Raw genomic sequence first — 19,781 nt, 5'->3', positions numbered from 1 at the left:
TTTGGGGCATTGACACAAGTGCTGCTGCACTCTACAAATTCCGGCACTTTTATTTTTCAAACTGATTCGAGTCTGTTGTCTGAAAACTGGGAAAATAATGCCCGTGCATATGGGTAATTGGGTACTAGTACAGCCAAAAGTAGCTTAATTTCTTCTGATGGCATAATCTAACTGGGAGAGAGAAGGGAATAATCCCTGGTCTGGAGAACAGCCGGCAGGCCATCGCTGTACATGTCTTAAGGCTAAACAACTTAACACAGAGCCAGGGCGGCCAGCCATAAACAGGCAAACCACGCTGAAAAAGCTCATAACACAACAGCCTATTTCCTGTGGCATGTACCACAATCTTCAGAACAGAACAACCCAATGCGAGCTTCTTGGTGGATTCTTTTCCGTCCAAAAGAAAAACACTTGCAGCGATTCTGCGGCAACAATTCCCTCCTTTTGTTTTTTTTTTATGTTGTCTCTCTCAGCATCTGGAAGCCTTCGATCGACTTCCTTTATATAAAGCGAAGCAACCTCCTGCTATAACAAGCACGCAGCTCTCGGTCCTGCAAACATATCTTGCGGTAGCTTCTCTTGCCTCACTGCAGCCTGCACCGCCATTAGGCAGGCAGCAAGAGCAACCAGACCTTCTCTTTCCTAGCTTCCTCGGCAGCCATGGAATCGCTGGTCTGTGGTGCAGTATGGGCTGCGACCTTGGCCATGGTGATGGCTTTCATCACGTGGGCGTACAGGTGGAGCCATCCGAAAGCGAGCGGCCGGCTGCCTCCGGGCTCCCTCGGCCTCCCTCTCCTCGGCGAGACCTTGCAGTTCTTCGCGCCGAACCCTACCTGTGACGTCTCCCCATTCGTGAAGGAGAGACTGAACAGGTACTCAATCAGTCGTCACTTGCTGTCAACACAAACAAAGCAGATGATTAATAAGCAGACTGATACTGATTCTGATTTTACTGTCTGCATGCATTGGTGAATAGCACTAATGATTTGCATTGGTTGTGCATCATCAGGTACGGGAACATCTTCAAGACGAGCATCGTCGGGCGGCCGGTGGTGGTGTCGGCGGACCCGGACCTCAACTACTACGTGTTCCAGCAGGAGGGGAAGCTGTTCGAGAGCTGGTACCCGGACACCTTCACCGAGATCTTCGGCCGCGACAACGTCGGCTCCCTGCACGGCTTCATGTACAAGTACCTCAAGACCCTCGTGCTCCGCCTCTACGGCCAGGAGAACCTCAGGGCAGTGCTCCTCGCCGAGACCGACGGCGCCTGCCGCGCCAGCCTCGCCTCCTGGGCCGGCCGCCCCAGCGTCGAGCTCAAGGACGCCATCTCCACCGTAAGAAGATACATGGCACCGTACTGTATCTTTTTCAACTTACCATCAGGATTCAGGTTAGGTTGTGAAACTAATTTCCCTGCAGATGATCTTCGATCTCACCGCGAAGAAGCTGATCAGCTACGAGCCGTCAAAGTCGTCCGAGAATCTGAGGAAGAACTTCGTGGCCTTCATCCGCGGCCTCATCTCCTTCCCGGTGGACATTCCCGGCACAGCCTACCATGAGTGCATGCAGGTACATCACATATGCTGCAGAACCGCACATGCATGCGATCGATGGATGCAACTTGAGCAACGTAGGGAGCAAGACTACACAGGCAGACAGCGCACACATGCAGATGTCAAGTCAAACAAACGATGATCCTTCATCACTCACATGCACGCGGTCAAATGATTCTAGAGGAACCTACCTGTTCCTCTAAGCTTCTTGTTACGGACCCGGCCCCAATATAATGCAACTATGCATGCTGCTGCTAGCGCTGCGCTTGTGAACTGATCCTAATAAAATTTCATTCCTTTAGCCGTATTTAGATCCAAAAAATTTACACAAAAAAACATCACATCAAATGTTTGGACACATGCATGGAGTATTAAATAAAAATTATTTACAAAACTTTTTGCACGGATAGGTTGTAAATCGCGGGACGAATCTAATGAACCTATTTACCTCATGATTTGCAACAGCGATGCTGTAATAACTATCCATCCATGTGAAAAGTTTTGTAAATAAATTTTATTTAATACTTCTAAATAGCAAGATCTTTTTTCAGAAAATCTAAAATTTTACCAAAAGATCTAAACACGGAGTTAATTGTTAGGGGAGGAAGAACGCTATGAAGGTGCTCAAGAAGATGATGCGGAAGCGGATGGCGGACGCGGGGAGGCAGAGGGAGGACTTCTTCGACGTCCTGATCGAGGAGCTGAGGAGGGAGAAGCCCGTCATGACGGAGGCCATCGCGCTCGACCTCATGTTCGTGCTCCTCTTCGCCAGCTTCGAGACGACGGCGCTGGCGCTCACGCTGGGCGTCAAGCTCCTGGCCGAGAACCCCAGGGTGCTCCGGGCACTAGCGGTTAGTATAATCCTGCACAAAAAACTGCATGGACCAGCAAGATTGTGGCGATTGTTTTCTAGTAGTCTAGTACCCTCGACGTACGTGGTGTGTGTCTGACGAAGCAGGCAACAAAGTCTGCCTTGTGCCGGAAACAATTGACCAGAGATGATTCTGTGCTGTGTGGCCAGGAGGAGCATGAGGCGATTGTCAGGAGCAGGAAGGACAGCGATGCTGGACTCACGTGGGCCGAGTACAAGTCCATGACCTTCACATCACAGGTGAGCCTAACCAGGTCTAGCTAGCTAAGATACCGCACGGATGCAACTTGAACCCTTAAGAAAGCTTGCGCAACATGTCTTACAGACACAGTAACTAATGGCGCATATGTAGCTTTGACAGAAAAATGCGATTGGGCAAGTGTACGATCAGTGTTTCGTGCCTGTGAAACCAAATGCACGGTCTACAAGCAACGAGGAAGAAGATATTTTAGTTAGCTTAATAATTAAGTAACTAGTAAAAATGCAATGAAGGAATAGAACAAAAAAAAGGATCGGATTTGAGTATCTAGAAATGCAATCTATCTTCTATTATCTTATTATTTGACCAACAAATGGAGCCTCCACATTCGCTCTCAAAACCTAGAAATTTCCACGTTAATCGGAGAAAAATAGAAAAATAGAAATTACTCACCACTGTCATTATGATAAAATTAGCACAAAATACCCCTGTGCCTAATTAAAAATCACCCACCAATGTCATTATGAAAAATTAAATATAAAATATCATTTAGCTATGTATTAGTTACAAACATATACTATTAATAAAAACTAACGCTAACAACAATTAATCAAAATAAAACAAAAATAAGAATAATTATATGCATAATATTATTAAAGCTCAGCAAATAAAATTGTTATTATAGGTAGATCATATTTGAATTGTTTTAACCTACAATAAGATATAATTTATGATAATGAACAGAGTAATGTATGGTAAAAAATAGTATAATCTTTAAGCAAGGATACAAAGACATATGAATTTTTGAATTTTTAATACTAAACGCACAAATGCGTGGGCTATACACCTAGTCTATTATCTTATTATTTGGCCAACAAATGGAGCCTCCACGTTCGCTCTCAAGGCCTAGAAATTCCCACGTTAGTCGGAGAAAAATAGAAAAAAAGAAATTACCCACCACTGCCATTATGATAAAATTAGCCTAAAATACCCCTATGCCTAATTAAAAATCACCCACCAATACCATTATGAAAAAATAAATATAAAATATCATTTATTTATATATCAGTTACAAACATATACTATTATAAAAACTAAAGGTAACAACAATCAATCAAAATAAAACAAAAATAAGAATAATTATATGCATAATATTATTAAAGCTCAACAAATCATATTGTTATTATAGGTAGATCATATTTGAATTATTTTAACTAACAATAAGATATAATTTATGATAATGAACATGGTGATGTATGGTAAAAAAATAGTATAATCTGTAATGATACAACGACATGCGAATTTATGAATTTTCAATACTAGCCGCGCAAATGCGCGTGCTATACGCCTAGTTCTTAATTAAACTGACAGCCCGGTTTGTTTGTTGTTCATGAAGGTCATATTGGAGATAGTACGATTGGCAAACATTGTGCCGGGGATTTTTCGGAAGGCCTTGCAAGACATTGAGTTCAAAGGTACAATTATTTACCTAAAATGATAATTAACATGGTATTTTTGAGCAGGGATTTTTTTTTTACTTTTGGGAAAACTTCATACATCCGGTGGATGCAGGCTACACCATACCGGCAGGTTGGGGAGTGATGGTGTGTCCTCCAGCAGTGCACTTAAACCCCGAAATCTACGAAGATCCATTGGCGTTTGATCCTTGGAGGTGGCAGGTTTGTGCCCTTTTCTCAGTATGCAAAGCTGAATTGAAGTCTATCTACTACTCCCTCCGTTCCAAATTATAAGTCATTCTAAGAATCTTGGAGAGTCAAGCCATCTCAAAGTTTGACCAAAATTATAAAGAGAAATACAAAGATTTATGACATAAAATAGGTATACTATGAAAATATAGCTAACAAAGAATTTAATGATACTTAATTGGTATCATAAATGTTATTATCTTGTTATATAAAAGTTTGGTCAAATTTGAAAAACTTTGACTCTCCAAGATTCTTGGAATGACTTATAGTTTGGAACGGAGGGAGTATCTCGCTGTGAAAATTGAACTAAATAGTCCCTATAACACTTTCAGTTTCAGACTTCAGGATTTTCTAATTTGACAGTACTGCCCATGCCCATCGAACCATGCATGCATAAATCTACCTGAAGTAAAACGGTTGCTGCCACATTTTATTTAAGTTGTATCAGCATTTTAGCAAACTAACCTGCTACTAGTATAAGTCCGGATTAAACCTGGCGAAGATTGCAATCGGTGCATGATATATGCCTGAATTCTGGAGTTCTTTTCATGTTGTAGCTTACTTGGAAGGATAAGAAGATCCCAGAAAAAGTATAAACTAACACATGCATGGTATAGCCGAAAGTCGTCCTAGATACTGACGAGCTAGCCCTGTCTATATATTGACAAACACTGCACCAATCACCTTGGAGGAGGACAAATGTTAACATATATATTTTGCATGGGATTCTGACCACTTGGCAATGTGTCTACGTTTTAGGGTTCTATCCTGACAGTTCCTCAATGCAGCTGGTGAAGCATGTGGTATATATATCACATAGTACCAGTGATAAGCAGAAAAAGAAATGTCAAGGGGACATAACAGTATAACACAGGAGTAAATAATCCTATCTTGCCTGTGAACAAGGGGATGAACCAGGAAGGGGCAGTAACAAGCTCAGTGCTTTGTTTGTAGATTGCTACCTGTTACGTCTACATTGGGATGGTCAAGTCAGCTTATGGGACAGCATATAGTCAAACGTTACTTAATATGCGCTGCTCCGTTAAAAAGAGACACGCAGCTGTAAAGAAATGAGGCAATCTTAGAGCGATATATAACGATTGAGACATTGTTCGCACCAAGAAAATAAAACTGCAGCAACTTGGAATAAGATATTCTCGTAACTAGAAGCCTCCTAAGACAAATTGCATGGACATGAAAAATACAGTGTTCAGTTTTCAACTCATCAGTTTATCTGAAGTCTGAACAATTCTTGTGGGTATGTATATCTTGAGCAGGACAAGGCGGAAATCACCGGTGGAACAAAGCAGTTCATGGCCTTCGGTGGGGGTCTCCGGTTCTGCGTGGGCACCGATCTCAGCAAGGTCTTGATGGCAACTTTCATCCACAGCCTGGTTACAAAATACAGGTACCAGTGCGCGTGAATACATAACATTGTTTTAGTAGATTCTTCTGAAAATGGTGGAGTTCATGTTTAAATATAAATTTGCTCAATGCAGTTGGAGAACTATCAAAGGAGGGAACATAGTCCGTACCCCGGGCCTCAGTTTCCCTGATGGATTTCATGTTCAGCTATTCCCTAAAGAGCTGACGCCTTCTTCTGTTCTGAACACAGCGTGTTCTGTCTGACTGCTGTCTGGTCAACGTGGTCGCTTGCAGCCAACATATACAGGAAATAAGTGAAAATTAAAGATGGCATATTTAGGTGACGAAGTAGTATTATACATACTTGAGGTCATTGTAGGGATCTCCTTGTTAGTGTAGTATATATAGTCTTGAGACCAAAGTATATATTTAGGCCTCTGGATCCAAACAAGAGGTGTTTGTACTTTGGGTTCTCTCTTTGTTTCCCGTGTGGTTAGTGGTCTATAAGGTCTACCCATATGGTGTGTCATCTAGTGTTCATCTGTCATTTACAAGCGTTTAGCGCTTCCTATATATGCAGTCGCCATGATGTTTCATTGTTTTGGCATGGATGCATGCATTGTTTCAACAGTTATGATACACGTAAGATGCTTGGTTTTGGCTCAAGTTTGAGCCAACTTTTGGGTGCATTGTATTTGTATATGCATAGAGATTGATAAATATATCTTGTAATCTAATCAATAAATCAGAAAAAGTGAGGAACCAGCCCAAATTAACCCCGCCTAATCGAGTCATCGTCCATTGATCAACTCAATTAGAAAGGGTTAATCCCAGTAGTCCTTGGAATGTGTCATGAGCAGCGCCCATGATTTAAACACACTCCACTAGCACAATAATAACACCATTACATAAGCACATCCACACATTAGTTCATATTACAAAGAGGTTCAAGTCCATTACATTAAGTTCTCTGAGTTTGCAGTGGAAAGTCTACGACATAAGCACTCCATACATAACGCAAAATAAGAAGGTAAACACTATATACCGATAGTGCCCTTCTCGTAGCCATCTACTCCCCACTCGCACCTCTGTCAGCGGGGTAGAAGTATCCAAACACGGCCTCCGGCTGCGTGTCGCCTGCAACAACTTTAACAATAGCACCATGAGTACAAAGGTACTTGCAGGACTTATCCGATATGGATATATACTTGCCCGACCTCAAAGAAAATGCATTTGGTTAGTAGCAAGAATTGGTCAAGGTTTGTAATTTTTGCATAAAGCATTGAACTTTGATCAAGTTATAATAAGCAAAAGACAAAGCATCTATAATCTATATGTCATTCATTAATACAATTGCATAACTAAAATGATCATATGTAACTTGGGATTAATCTTCCTTGAACTCTATAACGAGACTCTACAATGGGGCCAACCTCAAAGAGCGTGCTCACTGCCCGAGAGCGCGGCTATTATAATAGATTAAAGACCCTGTAGGGGTGTACAACTTTACCCACATGAGGACAAGACCAACGACCATACCCATGGCCAAGGATAAGCATTGATTTGTAACACTCGAGTGTTAAACTTGGGATTAACTAGATACTTAGAAAGTAATTCGTTTCGTCGCAAATCGAGTCACAAATCGAATCAAAACTCAGATTTATTTTCTGGAGTTGGGTGGACCCGGATACTCCGGGTTTTAACCCGGAAACTCTGGATTAACTCGGATAATCCGGATTTTCTTCCGGATAGTCCAGACTTGAAATCCTATATCACATGTTAGGGTCCTTTTACTGTTTCCAAACGGCAAAACATCAGTTTTTCTCTCTTCCTCACTCCCCCACGAGCTCTCCCTCTCTCCTTAGCCCTAAACTCCAAATCCTTCCTTACAAATCCATTCCAAGGCCCAAGAAGTTTCTACCGGCGTGGGGAATAATCCTTTCTATGAGCTTCACCTTGGGGTGGCTTCGGTTCAAGCTCTTGGTGCAAGGGAAGCCTACTCAAGGTACTCGAGCTAGGGTTTAAGGGAGTGATCGTTCTCGGATGTTTTAAGCGATTTATTTTGGGTCAATCATCTCCATACGAGTCCCTCTACTAGGGTCTAGAAGGGTTTCGATTTTTGTAGGTTGGTTTTGCTAGAAATCAGAATTTCAATTTTGGGGGCGAAAGCTGTGCAAAACCCGGATACTCCCAGTATTAACCCGGATACTCCGGAAAATCCGGATATTCTGGATATAAAATCCGGATAATCCGGGTTCTGCAGAACTGTTGGGCGTCGGGTTGTTCGGTTAGCAGTGTTTATGATCGATTAAGGTTTATTTCAAAGATACAAATTATTTTACATGCATTCTCATATCATTTGCATACGTGTAGACGCTACCGCCGAGGGAGCCATGTACGAGGTGATCGCCGGGCTACAGGAGCAGCAGGGGAAAGTTCAGCAGGAGAATTGTGAGCACCCGGCCCAAGGCCCAGCTGAGCTCAGTGTCGAGCAGCAGCCCGAAGGCAAGCCCCGGTGCATGTATTATTAGTTCAACTTATGATTCACTATATATATATATATATGTATGTATGTATATATGTATTGCTTGTGCATTATGTTTTAGGAGTTAATTGGAACCCTAGTTGCATGATTCATAGGATACCTTGAGTTTATACTAGTATATAGGGGTCGCTAGCGATGCCATGCTTAATAGGACTCGGTAGAAGCCGAGTGACTTCTTGTCACTCGCGAGATGTTTAATTATTTATGTACTTCAGTAGTGAGTTGTGGAATGCAAATGTAAAGTTGATGGAAACTTGAGACCGGACAGGGAATGAAGATGGTGTATAGGTATGGCAGCAGGATATGGTTCCTGGTTTTCTTAGCCCCGTCTGTGTCGATTAAGGACCGGTCGTTGTGGCAATGCTGATCGGGGATTGAATTGTACTAACCGCATGCCGGGAGTAGGAGGTAGTCGAAACCGGTAAGCCTAGTACTGCCTCGCTTCTGAGGAAGGTGGAGTACTTACTCCTGGTTGTGATGAGTGAATTGTCAACCGTGCGGTGTGATCGTGTGCTTGGTCTTTGGTTGCAGGTACACGGGCGTCGAGTGTCGACGGAGAGCTGCCGTGGAGGTGTTGTGGCCGATGGACCGTGCGGTGGACGGTGGTGAAGGGCAGCCGGGACCGGAGCTCGGGCCGGGCGGCAGCTGTGGCGTCCACTCCTGGATCGAGGGTGCAAGTGCCGACGGATGGCGGGTTTCTTGGTTTGTGCCACAAAACCAAGCTGGCGGACGGTGGTTGAAGACACCAAGTCGTGGAGGCACGGGCATCGGTCTCGGGACTGGCGGAGGAACGGGCGTCGACAGCGTCTAGGGCCTCGCTGCGGGCGAGGAGGTGACGGGCGTCGGGCGGTGTCTAGGGCCGTCAGGAGGCTGAGGCGGGAACGGCGTCCAGGGCCACGACGTGGAGGCGGGAATCTTCCCGCGCGTGGAGTTTTGGCGGTTTTCTCAAAACCGGCCACCTACCCGGGTTTCGCGGACCCTCCAAAACCGCGGACCGGATCTTCATCTACGTGGCGGCATCGCGGAGAAGACTTCGATTCGAAGAAAGAACCTCGGCCGTCGGATGAGATCATGTAGATATTTCCGGTTTAGCCCCTACGGGCGTTTTAGTCTCTAGTTTAAATTTAAGGGTATTTTGGACCCCTGTGTGGGCACCATAAATACCCCCCTCTCCTCTCTCTCTCTCTTTGCCTGGCGCCCAGGCCGCCTGCCCCTTCCTCCCATCGCCCTCTCTCCCTCTCTCTTTGTTCCTCCCTCTTCCTCTCTCTCGGGTAGAATTTCATCCATGGATTCTTGAGACTTTGTACTAAGATTGATCGGGAAAGGAGGCCCTCTCCTCCTTATGCCCTCGGGGCTTTTGAATTTGAATCAATCTTGTACTTTGAATGTCTTTTGTGTGATGTATTTTGGTTCTCCCGTTTTGTTCTTTGTGCATGAGATTGAGGGCGGTTTCTAGATGATTTTGTGACTCCTTGGGGTGCTTCTAATCCATCTAGCCTAGTGCTAAATTCCGCGGAATCACGAGTCTCCACGAATCGAAGTTTTTTGCGTTCTAGAGAAAACCCCGCTCTTGCTCTGATTTCTTCCGATTCCTCTTAATCCGTGAGGACTTTCGTTGAAATATTTTGGGGATGTGTTCTTGGTGTCATCATCTTCATCTCCCCAAAATTTGAGCTCCTTTGGGCTTGATTTGATCCCCCAATCATCAAGATTTCCAAAGGTCGCGGGCTGGAAAAATCGTTTCTGGGCACATGCAAACTTTTTTCCTATAACCGGTTAAACCGACGCTTGTGATATGTTGCGTCGGTTCAACCGGTGAGTTGGTTTTTCGCACTTTAGGGTTTTTGGACTTTCTGCTTGGTTACACCAGTGCTTTAGTTTCACGAGCATCGGTTCAACCGGTGAAGCTTTACTAAGCTCTTTCTGGGTGCTGTTTTTGCTTGTTGCACCGGCGTAAAGAAGTTCATCAACGTCGGTTCAACCGGTGCTCAGTATAGTTCGTTTTGTTGCTTCTCTGGACAACTGCACTGACGCTTGAGTTTGATTTTGTCGGATCATCCGGTGTACTATCGCCGGTTGAACCGACGCTGTTTAAACCATAGCGTTGGTTTAACCGGTGAGTGGTTCTTATCTGCTGCCGGCTCTGTGATGTCGGTTGAACCGGTGAAGATTTTCTTCGCACTTCGGTTTAACCGGTGTTCATATATCGTGCTATCTTTGCTGCTTGCTCTCCGCTCTTGATCCGATCTCTTCGCAGCTTGCTCCTAGAGTTTTTGCTTGGTGTCTAGCTCAGCTATAGCTACACTTTGCACACTCTAGAAGAGAGGGTTTGGGTGTACTCTTGGGACTTGACGAAATCGGTTTCGCTCGTGAATTTTTTATTGGCTCCCATTCACCCCCCCTCTGGTCGCCTTTTCGGTCCCTCAATTAGTATCAGAGCTTGGTTAAGGTTTTCATTACCCTAACCGGTTCGAAAATCATTTGGCGACCATGGCAAGTCTTGGTAAGATCCCTGTGTTTACCGGCGAGGACTATGCTTACTGGAAGGTTCGCATGCGGGCTTTCTTGCAGAGCTTGGGAGCCGAGGTTTGGGATATAACCAAGAACCAAGCTTATGAGGTGCTTGTCGTTCGGGTCACTCCTATTCAAGTGACCGAGCACAAGGCTAACACCAAGGCTATCAATGCCTTGTTCGCTGGCGTTTCTCGTGCGGAGTTCTCATGCGTCCAGGGTTTTCAGGAAGCCCACAAGATTTGGACGTGCCTTGAGAACTACCACGAGGGCACACCTCAGGTTAAGGCTAGACTTTTCGAGACTCACCGGCGTGAATATGAGAACTTCACACAGGGGCCGGGTGAGAGCATTGGCGACATGTTCAGTCGGTTTCAATCGATTGTGAACAAAGTCAGTGCTAACAGATCTGCTTAAGCCCTTGACTACACAGAGCATGAGAAGGCTCTCAAGTTGCTCTACGCACTTGACCGCTCTGTGTGGGATCTCAAGGTGAACACGATCATCGAGTCTGCAGGCTATGAGACTCTGACCATGAATGAGCTCTTCAGCAAGTTCAAGGCCACTGAGGTGGATAACCAGACACCAGCCAAGCTCAATGGTGCCCCTCCTTCCAAGAGCATCGCTCTTGTGACTGGCCCAGGTGGATCGAGCTCTAATGCTAACTCTGCTCTTGGCTTTTCTCTTGTCTCTTTGTCTTCTGTTACAGATGAGCAGTTGGAGACGCTGGGCGACGATGACTTGTGCCTCCTCATCAGCAAGTTCCAGCGTGTCTACCACAATAGGCAGAGGCGAAAGAACCCCGGGTGCTACCACTGCGGCGATCCGAACCACTTCATCGCCGACTGCCCCAAGAAGTCCGGCGGTGGCCAGAACAACAACTTCGACTACTACCGCCACCGCGACCACGACGAGGGAGGCTCCAACAAGGAGCGTCGGCGCCACAAGCACCGCAGCCGTGACCGGGACAAGGGAGGGCACTTCGACAAGGAGTCGATCAAGAAACGCTTCCAGTACAAGGCCAAGAAGCGGGAGAAGGCTTTCTTGGCGCAGCTCAGCGACCTTGATAAGAGCTCCGACACCGACCGCTCTTCTTCATCGACCTCCGATGACGATGACAAGAAGAAGAAGAAGAAGCGGGACAAGGAAGCCACCGGCTTCATCGGCCTTTGCTTGGCGGCTGGTCGGCGCAAGAGTTTCTGCACCATGGCGGGTGAGACCAATGGTGCTCGTGCGTCTCCAGGTGGACATGCAACACCGACGCACGACGAATCTTCTCCTGGATCTGAGAGTGATTCAAAGGTAAACTCCACTATCGATCTGCTTGATACTGAGGTTAGGAAGTTGTACGCCGCTCTCGACAATCAGAAAAAGTTGCTTAAGGAAGCAGCTAGAGAGCGTAAGCGGCTTAGGGCTGAGCTGGCTTGTGCTAGAGAGAAATCTGGTGAGGATGAGTGCGCTGGCTGCATATCTCACATGAATGATCTTGTTTCTCTCCGTGCCAAGCATGATGAGAACGTAGAGAACTTGGATGTTGCCAAGATCTCACTGGCAGACGTGTCTCACGAGCTAGCTAGGGCCAAGCATGAGCTTGAACTGGCCAAGGACGCTCCTATCGTTAGTGATGTGCTTGAATGTGATGAGTGCTCCATCTTTAAGTCTGATCTACCTTCTTTGTAGTCTAAGTTTGCTACTGTTGTGTATGAACTAGAGGAGCTTAGGTCTAGGCCTGTTCTGTTTGGTGCTTGTAAGCTTTGTCCCACGCTTAGGTCGGAGCTAGATGAGAAGAACGCCTTGATTAAGTCTTTGGGGAAGACTAAGGTCGGGGAGTCTAGCCCACCTATTGATTGTCATGTTTGCCCTGGTCTGATTTCTGATTTGGATAATCTTGCGGTAGAGAAAGCCAACTTGGAGAATGAGAACACATATCTTAGGGCGATTCTTAGTTGGGTTTCTAGTAGTGAGCCGCAATTGGGCATGATGTTCAAGCAGTTTAAGCGTGGTGATGTGTTTGGGGTCGGTTACACCTACACGAAGTCAGACTTTGACATGCTGTATGGTAAGATAGGCAAGGCTGCTAGAGTTCCAAGTGCTCTAAACACTGCTAGTACGAGCACGCAGCCTTCGCTTGTTGACCCCATGGATGGTGTGCTGAAAGAACCACAAAAAGCACCTCCACAGAAGCAGGTTTGGGTTCCAAAGCCCAATGAGCTGAGGAATCCCCTTGATACGCTCCCTGCTGCCACAGCCCAGGTTGCCCAGAAGAAGGGGGCTGCTCCTTTCCATCCAAAGGCGGGGCCTCCACCTCCCAAGAGAGAGGTGAGGTACCACTGTGAGTACTGTCATAGAGACGGTCACTTGGAGGAGTTTTGCTTCAGGAGGAAGCGGGCTGTGAGGCGTGAGCAGGAGAGACGTAACTCGGACATGTACTCTGCTCGAGTACATGGTCCTCCTCGGCGTGGTGGTAGGCAAGATACTAGGGCGCGCCGTGTAGGTGGAGGACAGGGAGACGGTGGTGATTACCGTGCTCCAGCGGGTGGTCGCTTTGCCGTTCGTGCTCCTGGTCGTCCTTAGTACGGCTATGGACCACGGGACCGAGGCTTTGGAGGAGGTTACGAGACACCATATTTTCCTCGCGGTGGTGGTCGTCAGCCTCGCGGTATATGGGACGGGAGATACGCTTTGCCTGATTTTGCTAACCCTTCTGTAGAGCAAATGGCTCGACACTAGTTTGCTTCACACTTTGCAAACTCCAGTGTTGAGACATTTGCTCACCCTTTGTCTCGCTACTGATGTGCAGGCTGGAGGCTTGGAGAACAGGTGGATCATGGACTCCGGTTGTTCGCGCCATATGACCGGGAATGACAAGTGGTTCTCCAGCCTCACCCCGATGCGCTCAAAGGAGTACATTGTGTTCGGGGACAATGGAAGAGGAAAGGTACGTGGAATTTGCGCTGTTCGTATTTCCGATTGCTTTACCCTGAGAGAAGTTGCTTTGGTTTCGAACCTTGGGTTCAATTTGCTCTCTGTTTCGCAACTTCTTGATGAGGGGTTTGAAGTTCGCTTCAAGGAGGGTTGTTCTCGTGTTTTAGATTCCAGATGAGATTTGGTTTGCCGGATTTTACCTCGCGATCGGGTTTTCTTGGTTGACTTCTCTGGAACTTTTTTTTGGTCCTTCTTGTTGCTTGTTGGCTGGTCCTTCTTCTGATTTGTGGAAGTGGCATAGGAGATTTGGACATTTGAGCTTTGACTTGTTGTCGAGACTTAGCTCACTTGGCCTTATTCGAGGATTGCCCAAATTAAAGTTTGAAAAGGATCTTGTTTGCCACCCGTGTCGCCACAGGAAGATGGTTGCCACCTCTCATCCGCCAATTAATCAAGTGATGACCACTCACCCTGGAGAGTTGCTACACATGGACACAGTTGGTCCTTCTCGGGTGATGTCGGTTGGTGGGAAGTGGTACATTCTTGTGATCGTGGATGACTTTTCTCGCTATTCTTGGGTATTTTTCATGAGAACTAAGGATGAGGCTTTTGAGTTTGTTCGAGACTTGATCTTGAGGTTGAAAAATGAGCTACCCCATGCCATGAGAGCGATTCGCAGTGACAATGGCACAGAATTCAAAAATGCTCGTTTTGACACCTTTTGCAGTGATCAAGGTCTTGAACACCAGTATTCTTCCCCCTACACTCCACAGCAGAATGGAGTTGTAGAGCAGAAGAATCGAACGCTGATTGGGATGGCTAGGACAATGCTCGATGAGCATAGGACTCCTAGAAAGTACTGGGCTGAGGCGGTTAACACAGCTTGTTATGTGTCCAATCGTATTTTCTTGCATGCTTTCATGCACAAGACTTCTTATGAGTTGCGATTTGGACGCCAGCCCTGTGTTGACCATCTCAGAGTTTTCGGTTACCGGTGTTTTGTGCTGAAGAAAGGAAATCTTGATAAGTTTGAGTCTCGATCTTCTGACGGTATTTTTATCGGTTATGCTTCTCACTCTAGAGCTTACCGTGTACTGATGATTGATACTAACATCGTCAGAGAGACTTGTGAAGTCACTTTCGACGAGACTGCACCGTGCAATTCTTCTGTCTTTGAGGTTGCAAGAGATGATGAGCTCGGCACCCCCATCTTTGAAGATGAGGAGGAAGAAACTGCGGAGGGTGATGCTGAGGCTACCACGCGTGCTGTGGACCCAGCTGCCTCCACCACGAGCTCGGACGATGATGACGGCCCCGACCCGACTACATCCACTTTCCGGGGGCCGATCGAGCAGGTGACTCAGCCTTTACCAGATGCACCTGAGGAGACACCAGTTTTGGTTGAGGAGGAGGCGACTTCGACAAGGGAAGCACCGCGACACGTTCAGTGTCGTCATCCACCTCAACAGATGCTAGGTGACCTCAACGAGCGAGTCACACGGTCCAAGGTAACAAGTATCGCTGGCTTTGCTCATTCAGAGTTTGTTGCCTCTTTCGAGCCCAAAGATGTTGGACACGCACTTTCTTACTCTAATTGGGTCAATGCCATGCTTGAGGAACTCGAAAATTTTGAAAGGAATCAGGTTTGGGTTTTGGTTGAGCCTCCGCCAGCTTGTAACCCCATTAGAACCAAGTGGGTTTTCAAGAACAAGCAAGGTGAAGATGGGTTGGTAGTGCGGAACAAGGCTCGACTTGTAGCCCAGGGGTTTTGCCAAAAGGAAGGGATAGATTTTGAGGAAACTTTTGCCCCGGTAGCACGCTTAGAAGTGATTCAAATTTTTCTTGCTTTTGCTGCTTACAAGGGTTTTAAAGTTTTCCAAATGGATGTGAAATCTACCTTCTTGAATGGTTTTATTGAAGAGGAAGTTTATGTGAAACAACCCCTGGTTTTGAAAATCCCAAGTTTCCAAACCGAGTTTACAAACTTCAGAAAGCTCTTTACGGTTTGAAACATGCGCCTAGAGCTTGGTACGATAGGCTTAGAAATTTCTTGCTTGCTCAAGGTTTTAAAATGGGATGTGTTGATAAAACTTTGTTCCTCATGCGCTCTGGCCCTGACTTTTTGTTGGTTCAGATTTACGTGGATGATATCATCTTTGGTGGCTCTTCTCATGCTCTTGTTTCCATATTTTCTGAGCACATGTCCAGGGAGTTCGAGATGAGCATGATGGGTGAGCTGCAGTTCTTCCTCGGGCTGCAGATCAAGCAAACTTCCCAGGGCACGTTTGTCCATCAAGCCAGGTACACCAAGGACTTGTTGCGGAAGTTCGACATGAGTGACTTGTCTCCTCAGCCGACTCCGATCAGCACATCGACTTGGACGGCGAGGCAGTGGACCAGAAGGAGTACATGAGCATGATTGGCTCCCTTCTGTACCTAACGGCGACCCGGCCGGACATTCAGTTCGGGGTCGGCCTCTGTGCGCGGTATCAGGCTTCGCCGCGCACCTCCCACAAGCAAGTGGTGAAACGTATCTTCAGGTACCTCAAGTTCACTCCTAAGTTCGGTGTTTGGTATTCTGCAGATTCATCTCTTGTCTTGGTTGGCTTTTCGGATGCCGATTTTGGCGGGTGTCGGCTGGATCGCAAGTCGACTTCCGGCAATTGTCACTTTCTCGGTACATCGCTGGTTTCGTGGTCGTCTCGCAAGCAAGCTAGTGTAGCACTCTCTTCCACAGAAGCCGAATACGTTGCCGCTGCTAGCTGCTACTCTCAGATTCTTTGGATGAAACAAACCTTGCAGGATTGTGGGTTGTGTTTTGGTAGGGTTCCCATCTTTGTAGACAATATGTCTTCCATTTGCATTGCAAAGAACCTAGTGCTCCACTCCAGAACCAAACACATAGACATCAGGTTCCACTTCCTGCGAGATAACCATGAGAGAGGCCACATAGACATGATCCATGTACCATCCGAGAGGCAAACCGTAGATATCCTTACCAAACCACTTGAGCTTGAGACTTTTGCTCGCTTGCGAGGGGAGCTTGGGGTTTGTTACCCCTTTTAGTTGCTAGTTTTTCTTTGGTTAGCTTTGTAGGTCTTGGTTCTTTTTCTCTTCGTTTTTCTAGGTTTGGTAGCTGCATTTTGCACTTGCATTGTACATTTCAGTATTTTTGCATTGCCTCACTTGCACTAGCATTCTTGTATACATTGCTATGACCTCCTAGTGCTTGCTAGTGTGAGTTTATAAACGTGATCATGAATATCTTGCTCCACTGTGTATATGATATCCTCTGAGTTAAGCTATTTTGATTTGAAAATTCGAAAACATGGTCACTCTGTCTTGGCTACTAGCATGATAGGGTGTGTTGATATGCTTTGCTATCTTATTCATGCTAGTGTAGCTTCTTGATACTTAACTTGTTGCGACGCATCCTGGTTCAGCAATTCATATTTGACATGATCTAAAAATTGATAAAATTGCTTGAATTGTGCTTGAAATGGAATGGGAAGATCCAGATGGGATTGCTTGTCGCACTGATCGAGCTTTCGGGACGGCTCACTTTGCACTTATGAGAACCCGGGCAAGGCTGTGCATGACTGAAACGAGTGTCTTAAGCTTCTGATTGTCTTTGGCATAGGCTTGGCCTCATTGCTAAGTAAAGCTTGACAAGCTTTCAACCCCCCTGGCATTATCATTTGCTTGATATAATTTGATTGCATAATGGATGTTCGCAACATGCCTTGGCTGTTTTTGGCTCACCTGTATGAGTTTGATTAGCACTGATTTCCATTCCCTACTTGTTAGTGCTAGATCATGGGTGATGCTTTTATTTCTGCTAAACTGAACTTGCTAAGCTCTAGACATGATTTGATATACCCTGTTGAGCTAGATGCAGGTCTTGTTTATGGATGCACACGTACTTGTGATGCACAGGGCCTTGAGAGTGCATACATGTGGTGAGAGTTGCACTGGTGAGGGGAATGCATTTCAGGGGGAGTTTCAGGGGAGTTTCGGCCTTGTTTGGCTCCTAGTTTTCCTGGTTTTCCCTCCGCTTCTGGCATGACTATGTCGAGCCCTGCCTCTGTCTTTGAGGAGTCATGTTTGTGTTTGATCGATTATGTCGAGCCGTTGCCCTTGTCTTAGGGAATCGATCTTTGCTTGGTCAAGTGACTTGTTCCTGATTCTTTCGAGCCTCTGTCACTTGTTCAAGTTCTTCATCTTCTTTGTTCTTCTCGGTTTTTACTTCTCTCTTAGTTCGTTTTTATTTCGATTGTGGTGTGTTGACAATGCACTCATCAAGGGGGAGATTGAGGAATGTGGAGTACTCACTCCTGGTTGTGATGAGTGAATTGTCAACCGTGCGGTGTGATCGTGTGTTTGGTCTTTGGTTGCAGGTACACGGACGTCGAGTGTCAACGGAGAGCTGCCGTGGAGGTGTTGTGGCCGATGGACCGTGTGGTGGATAGCGGTGAAGGGCAGCCGGGACCGGAGCTCGGGCGGGGCGGCAGCTGTGGCGTCCACTCCTGGATCGAGGGCGCAAGCGCCAACGGATGGCGGGTTTCTTGGTTTGCGCCACAAAACCAAGCTGGCGGACGGCGGTTGAAGATGCCAAGTCGTGGAGGTACAGGCGTCGGTCTCGGGACTGGCGGAGGAACGGGCGTCGACGGCATCTAGGGCCTCGCTGCGGGCGAGGAGGTGGCGGGCGTCGGGCGGCGTCTAGGGCCGTCAGGAGGCTGAGGCGGGAACAGCGTCCAGGGCCATGGCGTGGAGGCGGGAATCTTCCCGCGCGTGGAGTTTTGGCGGTTTTCTCAAAACCGGCCACCTACCCGGGTTTCGTGGACCCTCCAAAACCGCGGACCGGATCTTCATCTATGTGGTGGCATCGCGGAGAAGACTTTGATTCAAAGATAGAAAGTCGGCCGTCGGATGAGATCATGTAGATATTTCCGGTTTAGCCCCTACGGGTGTTTTAGTCTCTAGTTTAAGTCTAAGGGTATTTTGGACCCCTACGTGGGCACCATAAATACCCCCTCACCCCCTCTCCTCTCTCTCTCTCTCTCTCTTTTTGCCTGGAGCCCAGGCCGCCTGCCCCTTCCTCCAGTCGCCCTCTCTCCCTCTCTCTTTGTTCCTCCCTCTTCCTCTCTCTCGGGTAGAATTTCATCCATGGATTCTTGAGACTTTGTAATAAGATTGATCGGGAAAGAAGGCCCTCTCCTTCTTGTGCCCTCGCGGCTTTTGAATTTGAATCAATCTTGTACTTTGAATGTCTTTTGTGTGATGAATTTTGGTTCTCCCGTTTTGTTCTTTGTGCATGAGATTGAGGGCGGTTTCTAGATGATTTTGTGACTCCTTGGGGTGCTTCTAATCCATCTAGCCTAGTGCTAAATTCTGCAGAATCACGATCTCCACGAATCGAAGTTTTTTGCGTTCTAGAGAAAACCCCGCTCTTGCTCAAATTTCTTCTGATTCCTCTTAATCTGTGAGGACTTTCGTTGAAATATTTTGGGGATGTGTTTTTGATGTCATCATCTTCATCTTCCCAAAATTTGAGCTCCTTTGGACTTGATTTGATCCCCCAATCATCAAGATTTCTAAAGGTCGCGGGCTGGAAAAATCGTTTCTGGGCACAGGCAAACTTTTTCCTATCACCGGTTAAACCGACGCTTGTGATATGTTGCATCGGTTCAACCGGTGAGTTGGTTTTTCGCACTTTAGGGTTTTTGGACTTTCTGCTTGGTTACACCGGTGCTTTAGTTTCACCAGCATCGGTTCAACCGGTGAAGCTTTACTAAGCTCTTTTTGCGTGCTGTTTTTGCTCGTTGCACCGGCGTAAAGAAGTTCATCAACATCGGTTCAACCGGTGCTCAGTACTGTTCATTTTGTTGCCTCATTGGACAACTGCACCGACGCTTGAGTTTGATTTTTTCGGATCATCCGGTGTACTATTGCCGGTTGAACCGACGCTGTTTAAACCGTAGCGTCGGTTTAACCGATGAGTGGTTCTTATCTGCTGCCGTCTCTGTGACGTCGGTTGAACCGGTGAAGATTTTATTCGCACGTCGGTTTAACCGGTGTTCATATACTATGCTATCTTTGCTGCTTG

At 46.5% G+C, this 19,781-nt stretch overlaps 1 protein-coding gene and 1 pseudogene across 1 annotated transcript; both read left to right on the top strand.

Annotated features, from left to right (window-relative positions):
- Positions 1 to 569: 569 nt before the first annotated feature.
- On the top strand, positions 570 to 5,958 carry LOC120653695 (cytochrome P450 87A3-like). The gene is made up of 9 exons (XM_039931380.1): positions 570 to 872; positions 1,010 to 1,334; positions 1,420 to 1,569; positions 2,153 to 2,404; positions 2,575 to 2,664; positions 4,020 to 4,098; positions 4,196 to 4,302; positions 5,607 to 5,737; positions 5,829 to 5,958. The coding sequence occupies exons 1-9, from the start codon at positions 661 to 663 to the stop codon at positions 5,956 to 5,958; spliced, it is 1,476 nt and encodes a 491-aa protein (XP_039787314.1). The 5' UTR covers positions 570 to 660.
- Positions 5,959 to 8,087: 2,129 nt separating this feature from the next.
- LOC120653694 overlaps positions 8,088 to 19,781 on the top strand; it is a 30,509-nt pseudogene continuing 18,815 nt past the window's right edge.

Source organism: Panicum virgatum, chromosome 1N (assembly GCF_016808335.1).
Source record: "Panicum virgatum strain AP13 chromosome 1N, P.virgatum_v5, whole genome shotgun sequence".
Classification (NCBI taxonomy): domain Eukaryota; kingdom Viridiplantae; phylum Streptophyta; class Magnoliopsida; order Poales; family Poaceae; genus Panicum; species Panicum virgatum.
This window is presented reverse-complemented; position numbering and strand designations above follow the sequence as displayed.

Coding starts and splice junctions, on each gene's coding strand:
- LOC120653695 (XM_039931380.1), top strand. CDS start 661: ATGGAATCGCTGGTCTGTGGTGCAGTATGGGCTGCGACCTTGGCCATG. Junction 1,570..2,152: donor CCTACCATGAGTGCATGCAG/GTACATCACATA, acceptor GTTAATTGTTAG/GGGAGGAAGAACGCTATGAA. Junction 2,665..4,019: donor CCATGACCTTCACATCACAG/GTGAGCCTAACC, acceptor TTGTTCATGAAG/GTCATATTGGAGATAGTACG.